The sequence below is a fragment of the Phyllostomus hastatus genome, unplaced genomic scaffold (genome assembly GCF_019186645.2).
Source record: "Phyllostomus hastatus isolate PE091 unplaced genomic scaffold, TTU_PhHast_1.1 phas_contig_399, whole genome shotgun sequence".
NCBI classification, from domain to species: Eukaryota; Metazoa; Chordata; class Mammalia; order Chiroptera; family Phyllostomidae; genus Phyllostomus; species Phyllostomus hastatus.
This window is the reverse complement of record NW_025333871.1, coordinates 753104-769261: the sequence shown is the minus strand read 5'-3', so window position 1 is coordinate 769261 and position 16158 is coordinate 753104. Positions and strand designations below refer to the sequence as shown.

The window sequence follows — 16158 nt, the reverse complement described above, 5'->3', positions numbered from 1 at the left end:
AGTGTCTTTGGTTATATTTTGCTTGTTTCTTTGTTTTGTTGTTTAGGTTCCTGTTAAAGGTGAGATCATATGACATTTGTCTTTCACTGCCTGGCTTGTTTTGCTTAGCATAATGCTTTCCAGCTCCATCCAAGCTGTTGCAAAAAGTAGGAGCTCCTTCTTTCTTTCTGCTGCATAGAATTCCATACTAGGTGTCAGTTTTCAATGAGCCTCTTCTACAGGACTTGACATCAGAAACCCAAAGTTTTCCTTGTTGGTGGTGCCAAACACGTAAATGGGCATAACTCTCAATGGGAGAAGAAAACCAAACTTTTGTGGCTGAGTTCATCTTCCTGGGCCTTTCCCAGGACTTGCAGACCCAGATCCTGCTGTTCATTCTTTTTCTCATCATTTATCTGTTGACTGTGCTTGGAAGCCTGCTCATCATCATGCTCATCTTTGTGGATTCTCGGCTCCACACGCCCATGTATTTTTTTCTTAGAAACCTCTCTTTCGCAGATCTTTGCTTCTCTACTAGCATTGTCCCTCAAGTGCTGGTCCACTTCCTGGAAAATAGGAAAACTATTTCTTTCAGAGGGTGTATGGCACAGATCATTGTCTTCCTTCTGGTTGGGTGCACAGAATGCGCACTACTGGCAGTGATGTCCTATGACTGGTATGTGGCTGTCTGCAAGCCCCTGCACTACTCCACCATCATGACACAACATGTATGTTTCCAGCTGGCTGTAGCATCCTGGGCCAGTGGGACAGTGGTGTCTCTGGTGGACACCACCTTTACCTTCCAACTTCCCTATCGAGGGCAGAACATCATAAATCACTACTTTTGTGAACCTCCTGCACTCCTGAAGCTGGCTTCAGCAGACACCTACAGCACAGAAATGGCCATCTTTGCAATGGGTGTGGTCATCCTCCTAGCTCCTGTCTCCCTGATCCTTGTCTCCTACTGGCATGTTATCTCCACTGTGATCCAGATGCAGTCTGGGGAGGGCAGGCTCAAGGCTTTCTCTACCTGTGGCTCCCACCTCATTGTCGTTGTCCTTTTCTATGGGTCGGGAATATTCACCTGCATGCAGCCAAACTCCAACCCACTAAAGAGTGGGATAAGATGATATCTGTGTTTTATACAGTGGTGACGCCAATGTTGAACCCCATAATTTATAGCCTGAGAAACAAGGATGTCAAAGGGGCTCTCAGGAAACTAACTACAAGAAAGACTTTTTCTCACAGGCAGTGACCTCTGAATGTCACTTTTTGAGCTATAATAACAAACTTAGAAGAGAAGCAGAACTTCGATAAACAGTTGTAAGTTAGGTCATTTCAACAAAAAAGGCATGAGACCCTGGCTGATGTGGGTCAGTGGATTAAGCCCCAGCCTGCAAAGCAAAGGGTTGCTGTTTTGATTCCCAGTCATGGCACATGCTTGGGTTATGAGCCAGGTCCCCAGTGAAGGGTGTGCAAGAGGCAACCACACATTGATATTATTCTCCCTCTCTCCATCCTTTCCCCTCTGTCTAAAAATAAATAAATAAAGTATTTTTTATAAAACCTTTTTCAAAAAGCATGAAAGTGAAGGACATGTTCTAGAAACTGTGAATACTGCACACTAAGCTAAACCATGGCAGTGGTGGCGGTGGGGGGAATAAAAGGATGAAAAGGTAGATTGTATCCTGAATATGAAAACTGTCTTGTTATCTTGAAGGAGTTTGTGGTTAATTCATCTAATGTGGACATGTTTTACTCATAGTACAATGGAATCTAGGAGGTTCAAACTGGATTATCTTGAAATATGAATGCATGCATAATTCTAATATCAAAGATGCTTCAAGTTTGGATGTCCCACTCATACAAATTTATGAATAAACTCTGACTAAAACAGTCAACAAATCTGAAAGACTTTTTAATACTGGGATCATGTACCATAATATTTCAATTTGTACAAAGTACTAGATGTAATAATATTTAATCATTCATAATGTTCTCTCCTGAAACCTCCAGGAAAAGTTTTTTGTATTATCATCCATATTTCATATAATTTTAAAGTATCAGAGTAAAAAATGAATTCAACTGTCTTCTATTCCAACCATATATCTGAGGTTTAAACTACTCCATAATATTTTTTATTGAATAAGTGTCTAGCATTTGCCTAAACAAGAATGATATGGCTCCTTACTCTCTTGCATTGTTCTCTTTCATATACAGATAGGTTTTTTTTAATTAAAAATGTGCTCCTCACCCTGGCTGGAATAGCTCAGTGTATAAAGCATGGGCTGGGAACCAAAGTGTCGCAGGTTCAATTCCCAGTCAGGGTACATGCCGGGGTGGCAGGACATGACCCCCAGCAACTGCACATTGATGTTTCTCTCTCTCTCTCTCTTTCTCCCTCCCTTCCCTTTCTAAAAAATAAATAAATAAAATCTTTCTTTAAAAATGTGCTCCTCATGGTAGGCGAAATCCAATTTCTATGTATCTTGAATTCACTTTTTCTAGTTTTATTCCTGGAACAATTTTTTTTGAGGGGAAAGGGGCAGAGATATGGGAATCACTGTGTGCTCAGTGCTGCCTGGAGGGAAGGGGATGTCCAGGGCAGGCTTTCCAGGGGAGGGTACATTTGAGTTGGATACTGAGAGAAGAACTGGAGTTAGCTAGGTGAAGAGTTGGGGGAAGAGCATTGCAGGCAGAAGGAACATCAAGAGCAAAGACCCATAAGAGTGAGGAGAGATGAAACTGGTGTGGCAGGAGGTGACAAACTGTGAAGAGTGGAGGAGCTTGGACCTTATCCCAAAGGAAGACGTTAAAAATTTTATGTATTTTAGAGAAGGGGAAGGGGAGGTGGAAAAAGAGGGAGAGAGACATTGATCAGTTACCTCTCACATGCACCCTGATGGGAGCGAACCCACAACCTAGGCACGTGCCTGACCAGGAAGTGAACCACAGCCTCTGCACTTTTCAGGATGATGCCACTCATGCCACAATAACTGAGCCACACTGCTCAGGCCTGTTGGTTTTTAAATGACAGGACTAGGAATCTTGGGTCAATCCTCTTTTTTTAAACTTTGTGTAACTTTATTTTTTTACATTTTTTAAGACTGTAGAGAGGGAAAGAGAGGGAGAAAGAGAGTGAGAGAAACATCAATGTGCAGTTCCCTCTCATTATTGGGGACCTGGCCTGCAACCCAGGCATGTGCCCTGACTGGGAATTAAACCAACGACCCTTCAGTTCACAGTCTGGCAGTCAATCCACTGAGCCACACCAGCCAGGGTTCAAAAACTCCCCCATGATTTTGGGGGAAATGCCGTGTCAGGATTTAAAAGATGTAAAACTAGAAGGAGGAACTATTAACAATATGCAGATATATCATTTAATTAATACTATAGCCACCTGGAACCATTTGGCTTCTTGTGGTTATAGAGTATCCTAGAACAATTTTTTAATTAGCATTCTCACATCATTTTCACCATGGGGCCACATCAGCCTCACAATTACTTTCAAAGGGCCAAATGTAATTTCAGGACTGTATAAATGTTACTACTCCTTAACTAGGGGCAACGAGCTTGGCACTGCTGCCAGGTAGAAACAAGGTGTCTGTCCAGATAAAACAAGGTGGAGGGCCAGATTTGGCCCTCGGGCCTTGTGTTTGCCACCTCTATTCTAGACCACAACTCACTGAAGTCAGTTCTCATATTTGCCCCAAATCAATTCCCATGCAACCATCCCCTTTTTCCTTTAAAATTCCTTTATCTAGCATAATTTCCATCCCCACTGTCCAAATTCCAAACCCACAGAATCCTGAGCAAAATAAAATAGTTAACATTTTAAGGCACTAGGTTTTGACAGGGTTTGTGATGCGGCAATGGATAACTGCAGTGCTGGGGGGAATCATGCTCCTAATTATTCCATCAAAATAGATGCTACTGGGCCTTTTTCACATGACCAAAGAAAAGCAGTCTGCTTGAAACTACTGCCTCTCACTCTGTGAAGGGAGACAGGGAATAAAGGACCAGAAAGCTTCTAAAGAAAAAATATTTAGTATACATACCCCAAATCATAATAAATATCATGTGTCAGTTAGGGCTATTAGTTGCAAGTAAGAGAAACTGACTATGCATGATTAAAGCTAAAAGGACAAATATTGGAAAAATGGTAATTCTGGTCCTATAGCCAGAACCACAGACCAAACCATCTCAAAGAACTACTTTTCAACACTAGATGGTGCAAATACCCTGCCAACACCATCAGTGCAGACCCTACTTCCAGAGCTGCTCATTTCCTGAGCCTGGAAATTGGGATGTTCCTGCTGCTTCTGCCACTGACATAAAAAGAAAAAAAAAAGAAGAAATTGTCTGATGAAAAACAATACCTTAGTCAGATGATCAAGGCTAATATAAACAGTGATAAGTCGTGTTGACAGTATATCTCCTTGAGCTGGTATGATAGAAATAGCACTTTCTCAGTGATCTGCCTTCACCACACTCATAACCTGAACCTAATCATGAGAAAAACATCAGGAAAATTCTAATAGATGAGCTTCTCACAAAATATATGACCAGTACTCCTCAAAACTGAAAAGGTCATCAAAAAGAAGTCTGAGAAATTCTCACAGCCTAGAGGAATGTAAGGAGACATGACAATTAAATCTAATCTGGATGGATCACAAAATGGATCATTTAAAAAATTAATAATAATACAAAAATACAAAAAAATCATTAAAATCTGAATAAAGTATGGACTTTAGTTAATAATAACATATCAATGTTATTTTCTTAATTATAACAAATGTGCCATAATAATGTAAGATAAACTGATGAACAAAATAGAACCAGAGGCATGGGTATATGGAACACACTGACAGCTGTCAGAGGGGAGCAGGGAGAGAGGACTGGATGAGAGAAGGTGAACAGAGTAGCCAAAGAACATATATGCATGACCCATAGACACAGAAAGAGTGTGGTGATGGCCAGAGGGAAGGTGGGGTAGGGACTGGGTGGAGGTGGGAAAAGATGGGAGAAATAGGGACATCTGAAATAGTGTCAACAATAAAAATAAAGTTAGAACAAATAATTGGGAAAAGTAAGGAGGTAATGGGAGCTCACTGCACAATAACTTTTCAATTTTTCTGTATATCTGAAACTGCTTTACAAAGTCTATTCTATAAAACAAATAAGAAACTGTTTGCTGCTTTGGCTTTCTCATATTACTACCTCTTAATTTAAAGTCTAGACTGGGCCTATCTAATTGAGTTTGAGTTATATGTTATGCCCTAGCTGCAATGAAGTCACAGAAAAAAAAGTGGATTTCAGGTAATATTCAAATTCTGTGGAGGGAGGCATACTCTAAAATCCCCCCACATTCACAGAAAACTATCAACATAAGGGTATGATAATAGAGAGCCATGTGCAGAAGGCAAGGAGGGGTGAGAGAACATGATGTGTGCACAGAACAGAAAATATTTTCCTGTGGCCAGAGCATCAGAACTGTGGGGGATTCACAACTGGAAAAATAAGCATATATGAGAGAAAAAAAAACCCTTACTGAAGGGTTTGTCCTTAATCCCAAGGACAGTAGGGACTGATTGAAACATGTTAAGCAGGTAACTTAATCAGAGTTGCTCTAGGATCACACAAAAGTCAAAGATGGTTTAAAAGGAACCAACTGGAATCAGGCTCCTACAATATTCCAAGCCAGAGAAAATAAGAGCCCAAATCTGCAATTAGTGTGAGAGGGATGGGAAGGGGACACTGAATCAGTGTTCAGGAGGAAAAGTAATCAAGTCTGGGGGATGAATTAAAGGATTTTCATCCTGGTTCCTGGGCTATATAGTGGATATTGTCATTTTCTACAATGGGGTAGATAAAAGGAGAAGGCTTGGGGTGAAGGAAAACAATGGGTATAATTTATAACTCCCTACTGTTTAAATCTGTTTATAATGTATGAGGCTGTGTTGTTGATGCATGTCATCTTTGTGTCTAAATTCCTTATGCATAGATCTCAGTATGTTCCTACATTCTGTTTATACAGTTATTTCCCTGATTTTCTTCATTATTGATCCATTCATTCAACAACAATTTACTGGGCATCTACCTTGCTAGGAACTGGAATGAAAAGTTGAATAACATAACTTCTTCTCTCAAGGAACATATCATCTTGACTATGAGATGGAGACATAGTTAATGATTATTTTAAAATAAAGACTATGAAAGTGGTATTTCATGTCTCCAGTGTTACTAATATCTTGAAACTTCCTGCTCCTCTCGAGAAAGTGTCTTACTCTTTGCTCTCGTACTGTCACCCAATGCTGACCACTCCAGCTTGTCCTCTCCCAGAGCTCAAGCTTAGTCCAGTTTTCAGAGAGTGGGTGGAAGTATTGTCTGGCAGTGAATATCATGACTTGCATTCAGATGACCCTGGACACATACTCCCCACACCAACACTTACTTGCTGGCCCCTTATCTTTAGAAAAATTACTTAATTTGTCTATTCCTCCTGTTCCTTGGCTGTAGAGTGGGACTAATAAAAGTTTGTATTGTATTTAGGCTATTCTCACACAAACAGCATGCAACATGCAAAATGTTTGTATTAGTGTCTGGAACTTATTTGGTGCTCAATAAATGTTCATTTTTACATGAAAATGCAAAGGTATCAAAAAAAGTTTTCATAGAAGTGATACCAAGCTTCAAGTTTTTAACATGAAATGAATTCAGCAAAAAAAAAAATTAAATCACACTGTCTCAATATTTTTGCTCTTTACCTCCCTCCTTCCTTCACCACCCTGACTTTACATCTTGCACCTCCTCAGGGCTTTACTCAAGTGTCCTCTTTGCAGTGAAGTCCTCTGTGACACTCCCCACACCGCCACATGCCTGTCTCCTCCCCTGCTTGTTCTTCTTCATTCTTCTGGTTCCTGTCTAACACACTACATATTCAACTTATATATTATTTACTCATAATCTGTTTTCCCTACTAGAAGGTGAATTCTGTGAGGGCAGAGATTTTTGTTGGTTTTACTTGCTGATATATTATCTTCAGCACATAGACAGTGTGGAGAAGACAATCAATGTCTGTTGAATAAATTATTCTTTTATCAGAGATGAAAAGCAAGGTCTAGGATGAGTTTGGGCAAGGTAAGACAAGAAGTGAATTTTGAAAGGTAGATTTAACATTATATCATAATAATTATAATGGTATTTATTATATATGTATTATATACCAGTTACCATACTAAGAGCTTTAGACTTATTCCTTTATTTAAGTGCATAGTCATCAGAAAGAATTTCAGTCTCAATTTTGAAGCTTAGCTATTGATACAATGATAAAAACTTGTTTTTTTTCTGCAGGATTTAGTATTATGAGTCACACCTGCACTTTACTAACATGTAACACTTGAGCTTCATATTTCCAGAGAGTAAAGACACAAGTCAACCAACAGAAAATTATGAAAGAGTTTATGCATAACACATCTATATTCTCTATATGGTCTGATACTATCTTGAGTCTGTTTCTCCTTTGTCTGATGACAAATATGTGTATAGCCACATGGAGAATAGTTAGCCCAGGGATCAAAATAAACCACTGTATCGATATTGTACACCTTCTTTACATTGCAATTGTCTCAGATTATAATAAAGATTCCTCCAATATGCTGAAATCTTCCTGAGTGTGGGCTGCTGCAGACTGGCACACATTCAGGACTCCTCCTCAGGGATCATTGGTAACTGTTGGCAAGCTTCCTTTGCTTTTCTCCTTCCCACCCTTTTATTTTGTAGAAAACATGCCCTGACTCACACCAATACCTTTCATTGTGCCTCAAGATCTTTGTCTTCAGAAATGCTTGGCCTGGCCTGACTTCTTTTTAGCACCAGTGACTGGTGTCAAAGAAAAGAGAAAAGTCAGGAGTTGTGTAGATATGCAGGTCTATGGTGTGCCTCACTTCAGTCTGGAAAAAAGGTTAGTGTTCTTCCAAAAAATGTGAATCCCATAGTCAGACTTGTTTTTCACGTTTTTGAAAGTACAGCTGTTTGATCTGCAACAACTATAAGAAGAGAGGTAGAGAATGAGGTCACAGGAGGTTCTGCTTCCAAAGGTATAATAGAGGTCTATTGAACATACTGAGATTTCTTCCCACAGCATGAATGCCCAGTGGAATCATGGCCAGAAGAACGATGTGGGGAAACTGGAAAACTGTCAGCCAGTTTGTTCTTGTCAGTTTCTCAGCCTTGTCTTCTGAGCTACAAGCTCTACTATCTCTCCTTTCCTTGACCATTTACATCATTACCCTATTGGGCAATGTCCCTATCATCCTGGTCACTACAGCTGACTCTGCAATACAAAGTCCTATGTACTTCTTCCTCAGGAACTTTATCCTTCCTGGAGATAGGTTTCAACTTGGTCATTTTGCCCAACATACTGGGGACCATGATCATCCCAGACACATCCATCTCCTTCCTTGGCTGTGCCACTAAGATATATTTATTCTTCTTCTTTGGAGCTGCTGAATGCTGCCTCCTGGCCACAATGGCATATGACCACTATGTACCCATCTGTGACTCTTTGCATTACCCAGTCGTCATGGGCCACGGGGCCTGTGCCCAGCTGGCAACTGCATCCTGGTTCTCAGGGTTTCCAGTGGCCACTGTGCAAACCACATGAATTTTCAGCTTCCCTTTTTGTGGCCTCAACAGGGTGAACCACATCTTCTGTGACAGTCCCTCGGTCATTGTTGCCCTGGTCTGTGCTGATACTTCGCTATTTGAACTGGAGACTCTGACAGCCACTGTTCTCTTCATCCTCTTCCCTTTCTTGCTGATCCTGGGGTCCTGTGCTCGCATCATCTCCACTATCTTCATGATGCCCTCAGCTGAGGGAAAATTCAAGGCCTTCTCCACCTCTTCCTCACACCTCCTGGTGGCCTCCCTTTACCACAGCACTGCCATCGTCACACACTTCCGACTCCCAGGTCCAGCACCTCTCCTGAGAGCAAGAAGCTGCTGTCACTCTTCTACATGGTGGTGACTCCCATGTTGAACCCCATCATTTACAGCTTAAGGAGCAGTGAAGTGAAGTCTGCACTGAGACAGGTCATCCTCAGGACCCTGGGCTCATAGAAACTATGACTGACTTATATGAAAACAGAAAGGGTATAATGCAAGGACAAAGGAAAGAAAAGCAAATTCCTCAGTTGGGTTTTTGGACTCCACTCTTTCCAGGAGCTGCAGTACACTCCCTGGGATTTTGAACTTTCCATTGGAATCCATTTCTGAAACAACATGAGTGATGAAAGAAAGAACTACACACAGTAGGCACAGCATCCTATGGGACTGTGGTACCAAAGTCGCTGAAAAGGCCACTAATTTACTCAGGTTAGGTGCCCATGTGAAGCTTGAGAACTTCACTATGATTTGCTGTTTTTTGTTTTAACTTTTTCTGGAACTTCATCCACATCATTTCATAATTTTCTGCCTTCCTCCCTTCTACTTGTCCAAAACTCTATAGACAACTTTTAAAGGTCTTTTTGTTTACAAGATAAAGTAATGATAATAAATAATAGAGTTTTGTTTCATACTTTTTAAATATATTTTATTGATTATGCTATTACAGTTGTCTCATTTTCCCCCTTCACTCCCCTCCTACCTGCACGCCTTCTCCCACCCGTATTCCCACCCTTTAGTTCATGTCCATGTGTCATAAGTTCTCTAGCTCTACATTTCCCATACTATTCTTTCCCTCCCCCTGTCTATTTTCTGCCTACCACTTATGCTACTTATTCTCTGTTCCTTTTCCCCCTCTCTCCCTGCCCAATCCCCCACTAGTAACCTTCCATGTATTCTCCATTTCTGTGGTTCTGTTCCTATTCTAGTTGTTTTCTTTTGGTTTTGCTTTAGGTGTGGTTGTTAATAATTGTGAGTTTGCTGTCATTTTACTGTACAAGTTTTTCATCTTCTTTTTCTTAAGAAATCCCTTTAAAATTTCATATAATAAGAGCTTGGTGGTGGTGAACTCCTTTAACTGGACCTTATCTGAGAAGCACTTTATCTGTCCTTTCCTTCTAAATGAAAGCTAGCTGGATAGAGCAATCTTGGATGTAGGTCCTTGCCTTTCATGACTTGGAATACTTCTTTCCAACCCTTCTTGCCTGTAAGGTTTCTTTTGAGAAATCAGCTGACAGACTGATGGGAACTCCTTTGTAGTTTACTGTCCCCTTATCTCTTGCTGCTTCCAGGATGCTCTCTTTCATTTTTACCTTCGCTAATGTAATTATGATGTGCTTTGGTGTGTTCCTCCTTGGGTCCAATTTCTTTGGGACTCTCTGAGCTTCCTGGACTCCCTGGAAGTCTATTTCCTTTGCCAGAATGGGGAAGTCCTCCTTTATTATTTGTTCAAATAACTTTTCCACTTGTTGCTCTTTCTCTTCTCCTTCTGGTACCCCTATAAAACAGATGTTGGAATATTTAAAGCTGTCCTGGAGGTTCCTAAGCCTCTCTGCCATTTTTTTTAATTCTTATTTCTTCATTCTTATCTAATTGGATGTTTCTTTCTTCCTTCCTGTCCACTCCATTGATTCAAGTCCCAGTTTTCTTCCCATCACTCTTGGTTCCCTGTACATTTCCTTTAATTCCCTTAGCATAGCCTACATTTTTTCATCTAATTTGTGACCAAATTCAACAAATTCTCTGAGCATCCTGATCTCCAGTGCTTTGAAATGTGCATCTGATATGTTTTTTGTCTCTTCATTGCTCACTTGTATTTTTTCTAGAGCTTTGATCTGTTCTTTCATTTGGGCCATTTTTTTTTGTCTTGACGCACCTGTTTATAGTGAGTGGTGGAGCATTAAGTGTTCACCAGGGCAGGTAACCCAGGTCACTGTGTTGTGATGCTATATGTGGAGAAGGGGTCTGAGAGGGAACAATGGTGCTTGCTCCACTCTCTGCTATATCTCAGTCCCTTCCACCACTTCCCCCAAGCAAACTGGGCCCTTCTGGTGATGATTCCCATGTGGGTGGGTATGTATATGTTCTAGGATCCTGTGGGTCTCTCCAACCAACTGTCTTGTGAGGCTGGGTGTTTCTTCTGTCACTTCAAACCCCACAGGTATTTTCAATCAGTGTTTTGAGGCTGCATTTCCCCGAGCTGGGACCCTGGGTTGTGACATGTGTCTTGCTCCCCAGTTTTGCCTGGTTAATCTGGGAGTGAATGTGGAACAACCCCACCTACCAGCAGCCTTGCATGCCGCACCCCTCCACAATCCCCCACCTCAATGAGTCCACAAGCAGGCCAACCTCAAGCCCTCTCTGTTTGGCTCTCCGAATCTGCCTCTTCTGCTGGTATGGATGAATGTGTCCACTTTAACTCCTTGGTTGTCGGACTTCCATACAGTTCAATTTTTTGTCAGAACTGATTGTTTTTTTTTTTAAATTGTTGTTGTCCTTCTTTGGTTGTGCCAGGTGGGACAGAGTTTCTACCTACACCTCCACATTGGCCAGAAGTGTTTCAATCTTTTTTTTGGAACACAGTTTTATTCAGTACTCAGCATGTGTTAGACCCTCTTTAGGCCCAGAAGACACATTGCTGAATCAAACAGACCAATTTCTTGCCTCACGGAAATTATACTGAGAGAGGGAAAATAAAAAGATATGTAAGAACTCCACTAGCAATTGAGGAATTCTTCCTTTGCTACCATGTGTTCTCTGCCTTGTCTGGAGAAAGACAATTCCACACTACTGACAGTTGCCTCAGTATCCAATTGTCCACCTTGGACATGAGAGTTGCTTGACGGAAGGTGTTAAAGGAAGTTGCAGTCAAGTAGAAGTGGACTCCTTATAGGAAACTGCTGCAAATAAACTCAGATTTTGTTTGTTTACTAAATTTTTTTAGAAAATTTATTGTGATTAAATGAAGTCAACTGTCCATTTTAAGCTGGGTGTCACTCAGCAATGAAGTAGCCACACTTTATGATTTTGTCCAGTGAACATTGCCCAACTCTGGACTCTTGGCAAACAACAGGCTTGCACCATGACACCACAGCTTTGAGTAAACTATTCACAAGAATGTAGTGATAATTTACAAAGTAAAATACTATTTACTGCATAGGTATGCCCTCTCCACAAACCATGTAAACAACTCTAACTCTGTGTGCCATGGAGGTACCAGGACCAGCTTGGTCTCCCACACAAGGTATCCTTCAGCTCAGGGCATCAGGGCTCCACAAGGGCAGCACACTCTGAACATCACCATCGGAATTTGCAAATGAAAAGGCAGATCACAGGGTTTTATGTCCATGATGGCAATCACACAACTGAGCAGGTTGGTACCATTTATAAATTGCTCGTCTCTCATTTTAAAAAAACATTCATCACTGCCTCACCTCATTTTACTTGACCTCAGGATGGTAGGCAGAATATTGGACCCACAGAGATGGCTACATCCTAGTTCCCTGTACATATGTCACCTTTCATGGTAAAAAGGATTTTGTTGATATGACTAAATTAAGGATCTTCACATGGAGAGATTAGCCTGCATTTTGTTTTTAATACAGTAACAGAAAATCAGAAACCACGTAGAGAATGACTTTGAAACATTTCTTCCCATGGCTTCCTCACCTCCATCTACAAAGTCCATAGCTCCTGCCTGGTGGCCTTCTATACAGACCTACCCTCTCCAAGTTCTGGTTGCCTCTTCTTGGTTCTTTGGGACCAGGATTGCTAATAACTTCTTACTCCTGCTGCTCTGGGTTATCACTCTTTCTTGCTGTTTTCCCACCCCTGTTCTTACATGTATAAAGATGTGTCCTAATAGACCACAGTACTCATATCTCTAATAAGAGTGTGAGGAGTACAGTAAAGCTCATAAATTCTACTTCATTATACCTACACTCTTCACTACCCACCTTGAACATTTACAAGTGTGGAAAAAATAGGTTTACTAATAATACAGACAAATAATACAATAATTAATAAATAATACTTGAAGAATAAACTCTATTTTTCTTGTACTCACAATCGTTTACCTACTTTTGTCCACCCCTGTATGGAGGTACATGAGCATGTACATGTACATGTGGCACCTAGCTCATAGTGAATAATTAAGTAATGTGTGTTAATTTACTATTTGATGATCCAAAGAAATATTAAAAGATAAAGGAAGGGAACTGGTGTAGGTTCTGGATTAGATAGATATTAATACATAGCATGATTTAATAAGGCAGATGTCACAGGTTCCAGGCCTTCTAAATTTTGAATGCTTCCCAGGGAATTTCCTAACCCTTAGGTGCTGAAAGACCAACCAGAAGGAAGCCCTCCTTCCTATATCTCCATGAATGGTGGTCCTTCTTTTACCAAAGAAGTGCTGGATAAAGAGTGGAGAGTTGGGTCCATGGAAAGGGCTCAAGAATGAGACTCATACCCCATTCTAATCTTGCTGAGGGAAAGTACTCAGTAAGTCTTAGAAGTAGAGAGCCAGGTGGGTCTCACTGTCAGTGGCAATTTCAGAGCCTGCACAGAAAAATCCTTGCAGCCACTTTCTTCAGAGCTCCCTTCACATCTTTGTTCCTCAGGCTGTAAATGAGGGGATTAAGCATGGGGGTCACCATTGTGTAGAACACAGACAGCAGTTTTTTCTGTCCTTTGGCAGACTTTGGTGTCATATAGGTGACAATTGCTGAACCATAAAAAAGAATGACCACCACGAGGTGGGAGCCACAGGTAGAGAATGCCTTGAGTCGTCCCACAGCTGACTTCATCCTGACCACAGTCACTATGATGTGGCCATAGGATACGAGGATTAGGGAAACAGGTATGAGGAGAATCACAACCCCTATGAGGAAAATGGCCATCTCTGAAGTCCAGGTGTCTGTGGATGCCAGGCTCAAAAGTGCAGGTGCCTCACAAAAGAAATGTTCAATACTATTGCTGCCCCTGTAGGGTAGTCTTAGTGTGAAGGAGGTATCCACCACAGACACAAGAATGCCACTGGTCCATGATCCCACAGCCAGCTGGACACACACCCTCCAAGTCATGATGCTGGAGTAATGCAAAGGGTTACAGATGGCTGCATACCGATCATAAGACATCACTGCCAAAAGGGCACACTGTGTACCCCCCAAAATAAGGAAGAGTAGAAGCTGAGCTGCACAACGTGTGAATGAAATGACTTTCTTTTTGGATAGCAGGTGGACAAGGACCTGAGGAATGATGTTGGTAGAGAAACAGAGGTCAGCCAGAGATAAATTGCAGAGAAAGAAATACATAGGTGTGTGAAGCAGGGAGTCAACCAGTACAAGGGACACGAGAAGCAGATTTCCAACCACAGTGACAAGGTAAACACCCAGGAACAAGATGAATAGTAGCTGCTGAGTGTGTGGGTTGTCAGAGAGTCCCAGAAGGAAGAATTCTGTCACCTGTGTCTGATTGGTCTCTCTCATGTTTTGTCTCCTTTTTCAGTACAAAGTCACTACATGCTAAACATAGCTGTGCATAACCTCAGAAATTATACAATTCAGAGTTGGAGGACTTAGAAATTGCCTCCACTCACTACCAACCATTTCAAGAATCTTCTTTATAAGGTTTTTAGAAGATGATCATGTTGCTTTAGTTGGAATATTTTCAAGTTTTCGAAAGTTAAATCTTTATAAAATGGTACATTCATTTTTAATGTCCTCTGGCAAGCGTAGAGTAGATCAAAACATTATCTTCTTTATTTGTAATATTCCATATCTACTAATAAAAAGACAGATTGAATTTACATATAAGGGCATGCTATTTAATTTTACCTTATTATTAACTAAAACCTTGAGTCTTATGCTGCTCTTGCCACACCTGTCACATCTCATGTAGGTGCAGATGTTTTTCATTCTTTGGACATCCAACCATTTCTGCTGTCTATTTCTTGAAAGGGTAGTCACAAAGGTATGAGAAATCAAATGGAACTGACTTTTGTCTAAACAGGAGAAAATGGCCTGTTTACAACGAGCTGGGAAACCAAGAGGTATCTCTGAATAATATGCTATAATCTCTTTGGAAATCCTATTCTCCCCTTCACTAGAGCTCCTGTATCATTCTAAATTGTCAGTGAACTTTGAAAATAATGGACACCCATCATGGCATAATTTCTATTTTAACCCACCAGCATGGCTAGTTTTCTGTGTTCAGGCTAAACAGCACTGATCTGCTACCTCCAGCCCATTGTGTCTCCCTCCTTGTGTTATCTTGGTCTACTCCTCCCAGAAATTACAAACTGCTTTGAATATTTTGCCTATATTTTTTCACTTTTGTGTACTTTATTAAATATACCTTAGGGCTTTGTTTAATCAATTATCATCAATTAAATAAAGTAAATAAAACTTATCTGGCCACATAGTTTAATAGAGCTGTTTCAAAAGCCTGCCTAGAGAGACATGCAAGAGTTTGGGAGCAATGATAAACATCATAGAGCCACTCTAAAAAGAGAGAAAAAATATTAAAGTCTAAATGTTAAGGCTCTAAGCAAGGCTTGGTCTATCAACCCTATATCTGTCTTACAAAGGAACTTCAATATAATGTTTTCAATATATCAAATACATACATATGCACATGTGCATACACACAAAAAATGAACTGTATAGGATTATCAAGGAAACCAATTACATCAAAATATAGTTATAATAGTTTTAGAAATCAAATATGAGATATAATAATATAGTTGCTTTTTTAAAACATTAAATTTTAAAATGTCATTGCAAGTCCAATGACCACCTTAATTTGAAAATGATGAGATGAGCCTAAATGATATTTTGAGATATCTTCAAAAACTGCAATGCAATGTAAAAATATCTTTGATTTCTATTGGTGATAAAGTCATGGATATGGATAATGTTGGTTTGGGCTGTTTACATACATTCAATCAAGAAAAGCATTTTGGATTTCAGTTAAAGTAAAATAAAGAAGTAGCATATACATCAAAATTGAAGAACCCCCTGAATTCCAAGTGAAGAACTCCTGGGCTGAAGGAATTGCCAGTTTTCTCAAAAAGACACAATTACACTTTATGTCATCTGAAAATGGAGTCTTAGGTGTTTGGATGGGTCTATGACACAAAATGATTAAAGATTTCAGTTCATCATTGAAATAATAAACAAATAAATAAAATGTTAACACGAAAAATCACATCTCTGCTCAATTATCATTCATGAC

General features: G+C 40.3%; 2 protein-coding genes and 1 pseudogene across 2 annotated transcripts; 2 read left to right on the top strand and 1 right to left on the bottom strand.

Moving 5' to 3' along the window:
• The first annotated feature begins 266 nt into the window (after positions 1-266).
• Positions 267-1234, top strand: LOC123821270 (olfactory receptor 2D3-like). The gene is given in 2 exon segments (XM_045842503.1): positions 267-1083; positions 1086-1234. Coding segments are annotated over 2 exon segments (942 nt in total). The 5' UTR covers positions 267-290.
• A 6923-nt stretch (positions 1235-8157) lies between these two features.
• Positions 8158-9108, top strand: LOC123821275 (annotated as a pseudogene).
• A 4367-nt stretch (positions 9109-13475) lies between these two features.
• LOC123821271 (olfactory receptor 2D2) lies at positions 13476-14411 on the bottom strand. Its single transcript, XM_045842504.1, has one exon. The coding sequence runs from the start codon at positions 14409-14411 to the stop codon at positions 13476-13478; it is 936 nt and encodes a 311-aa protein (XP_045698460.1).
• Between the last annotated feature and the right edge of the window lie 1747 nt (positions 14412-16158).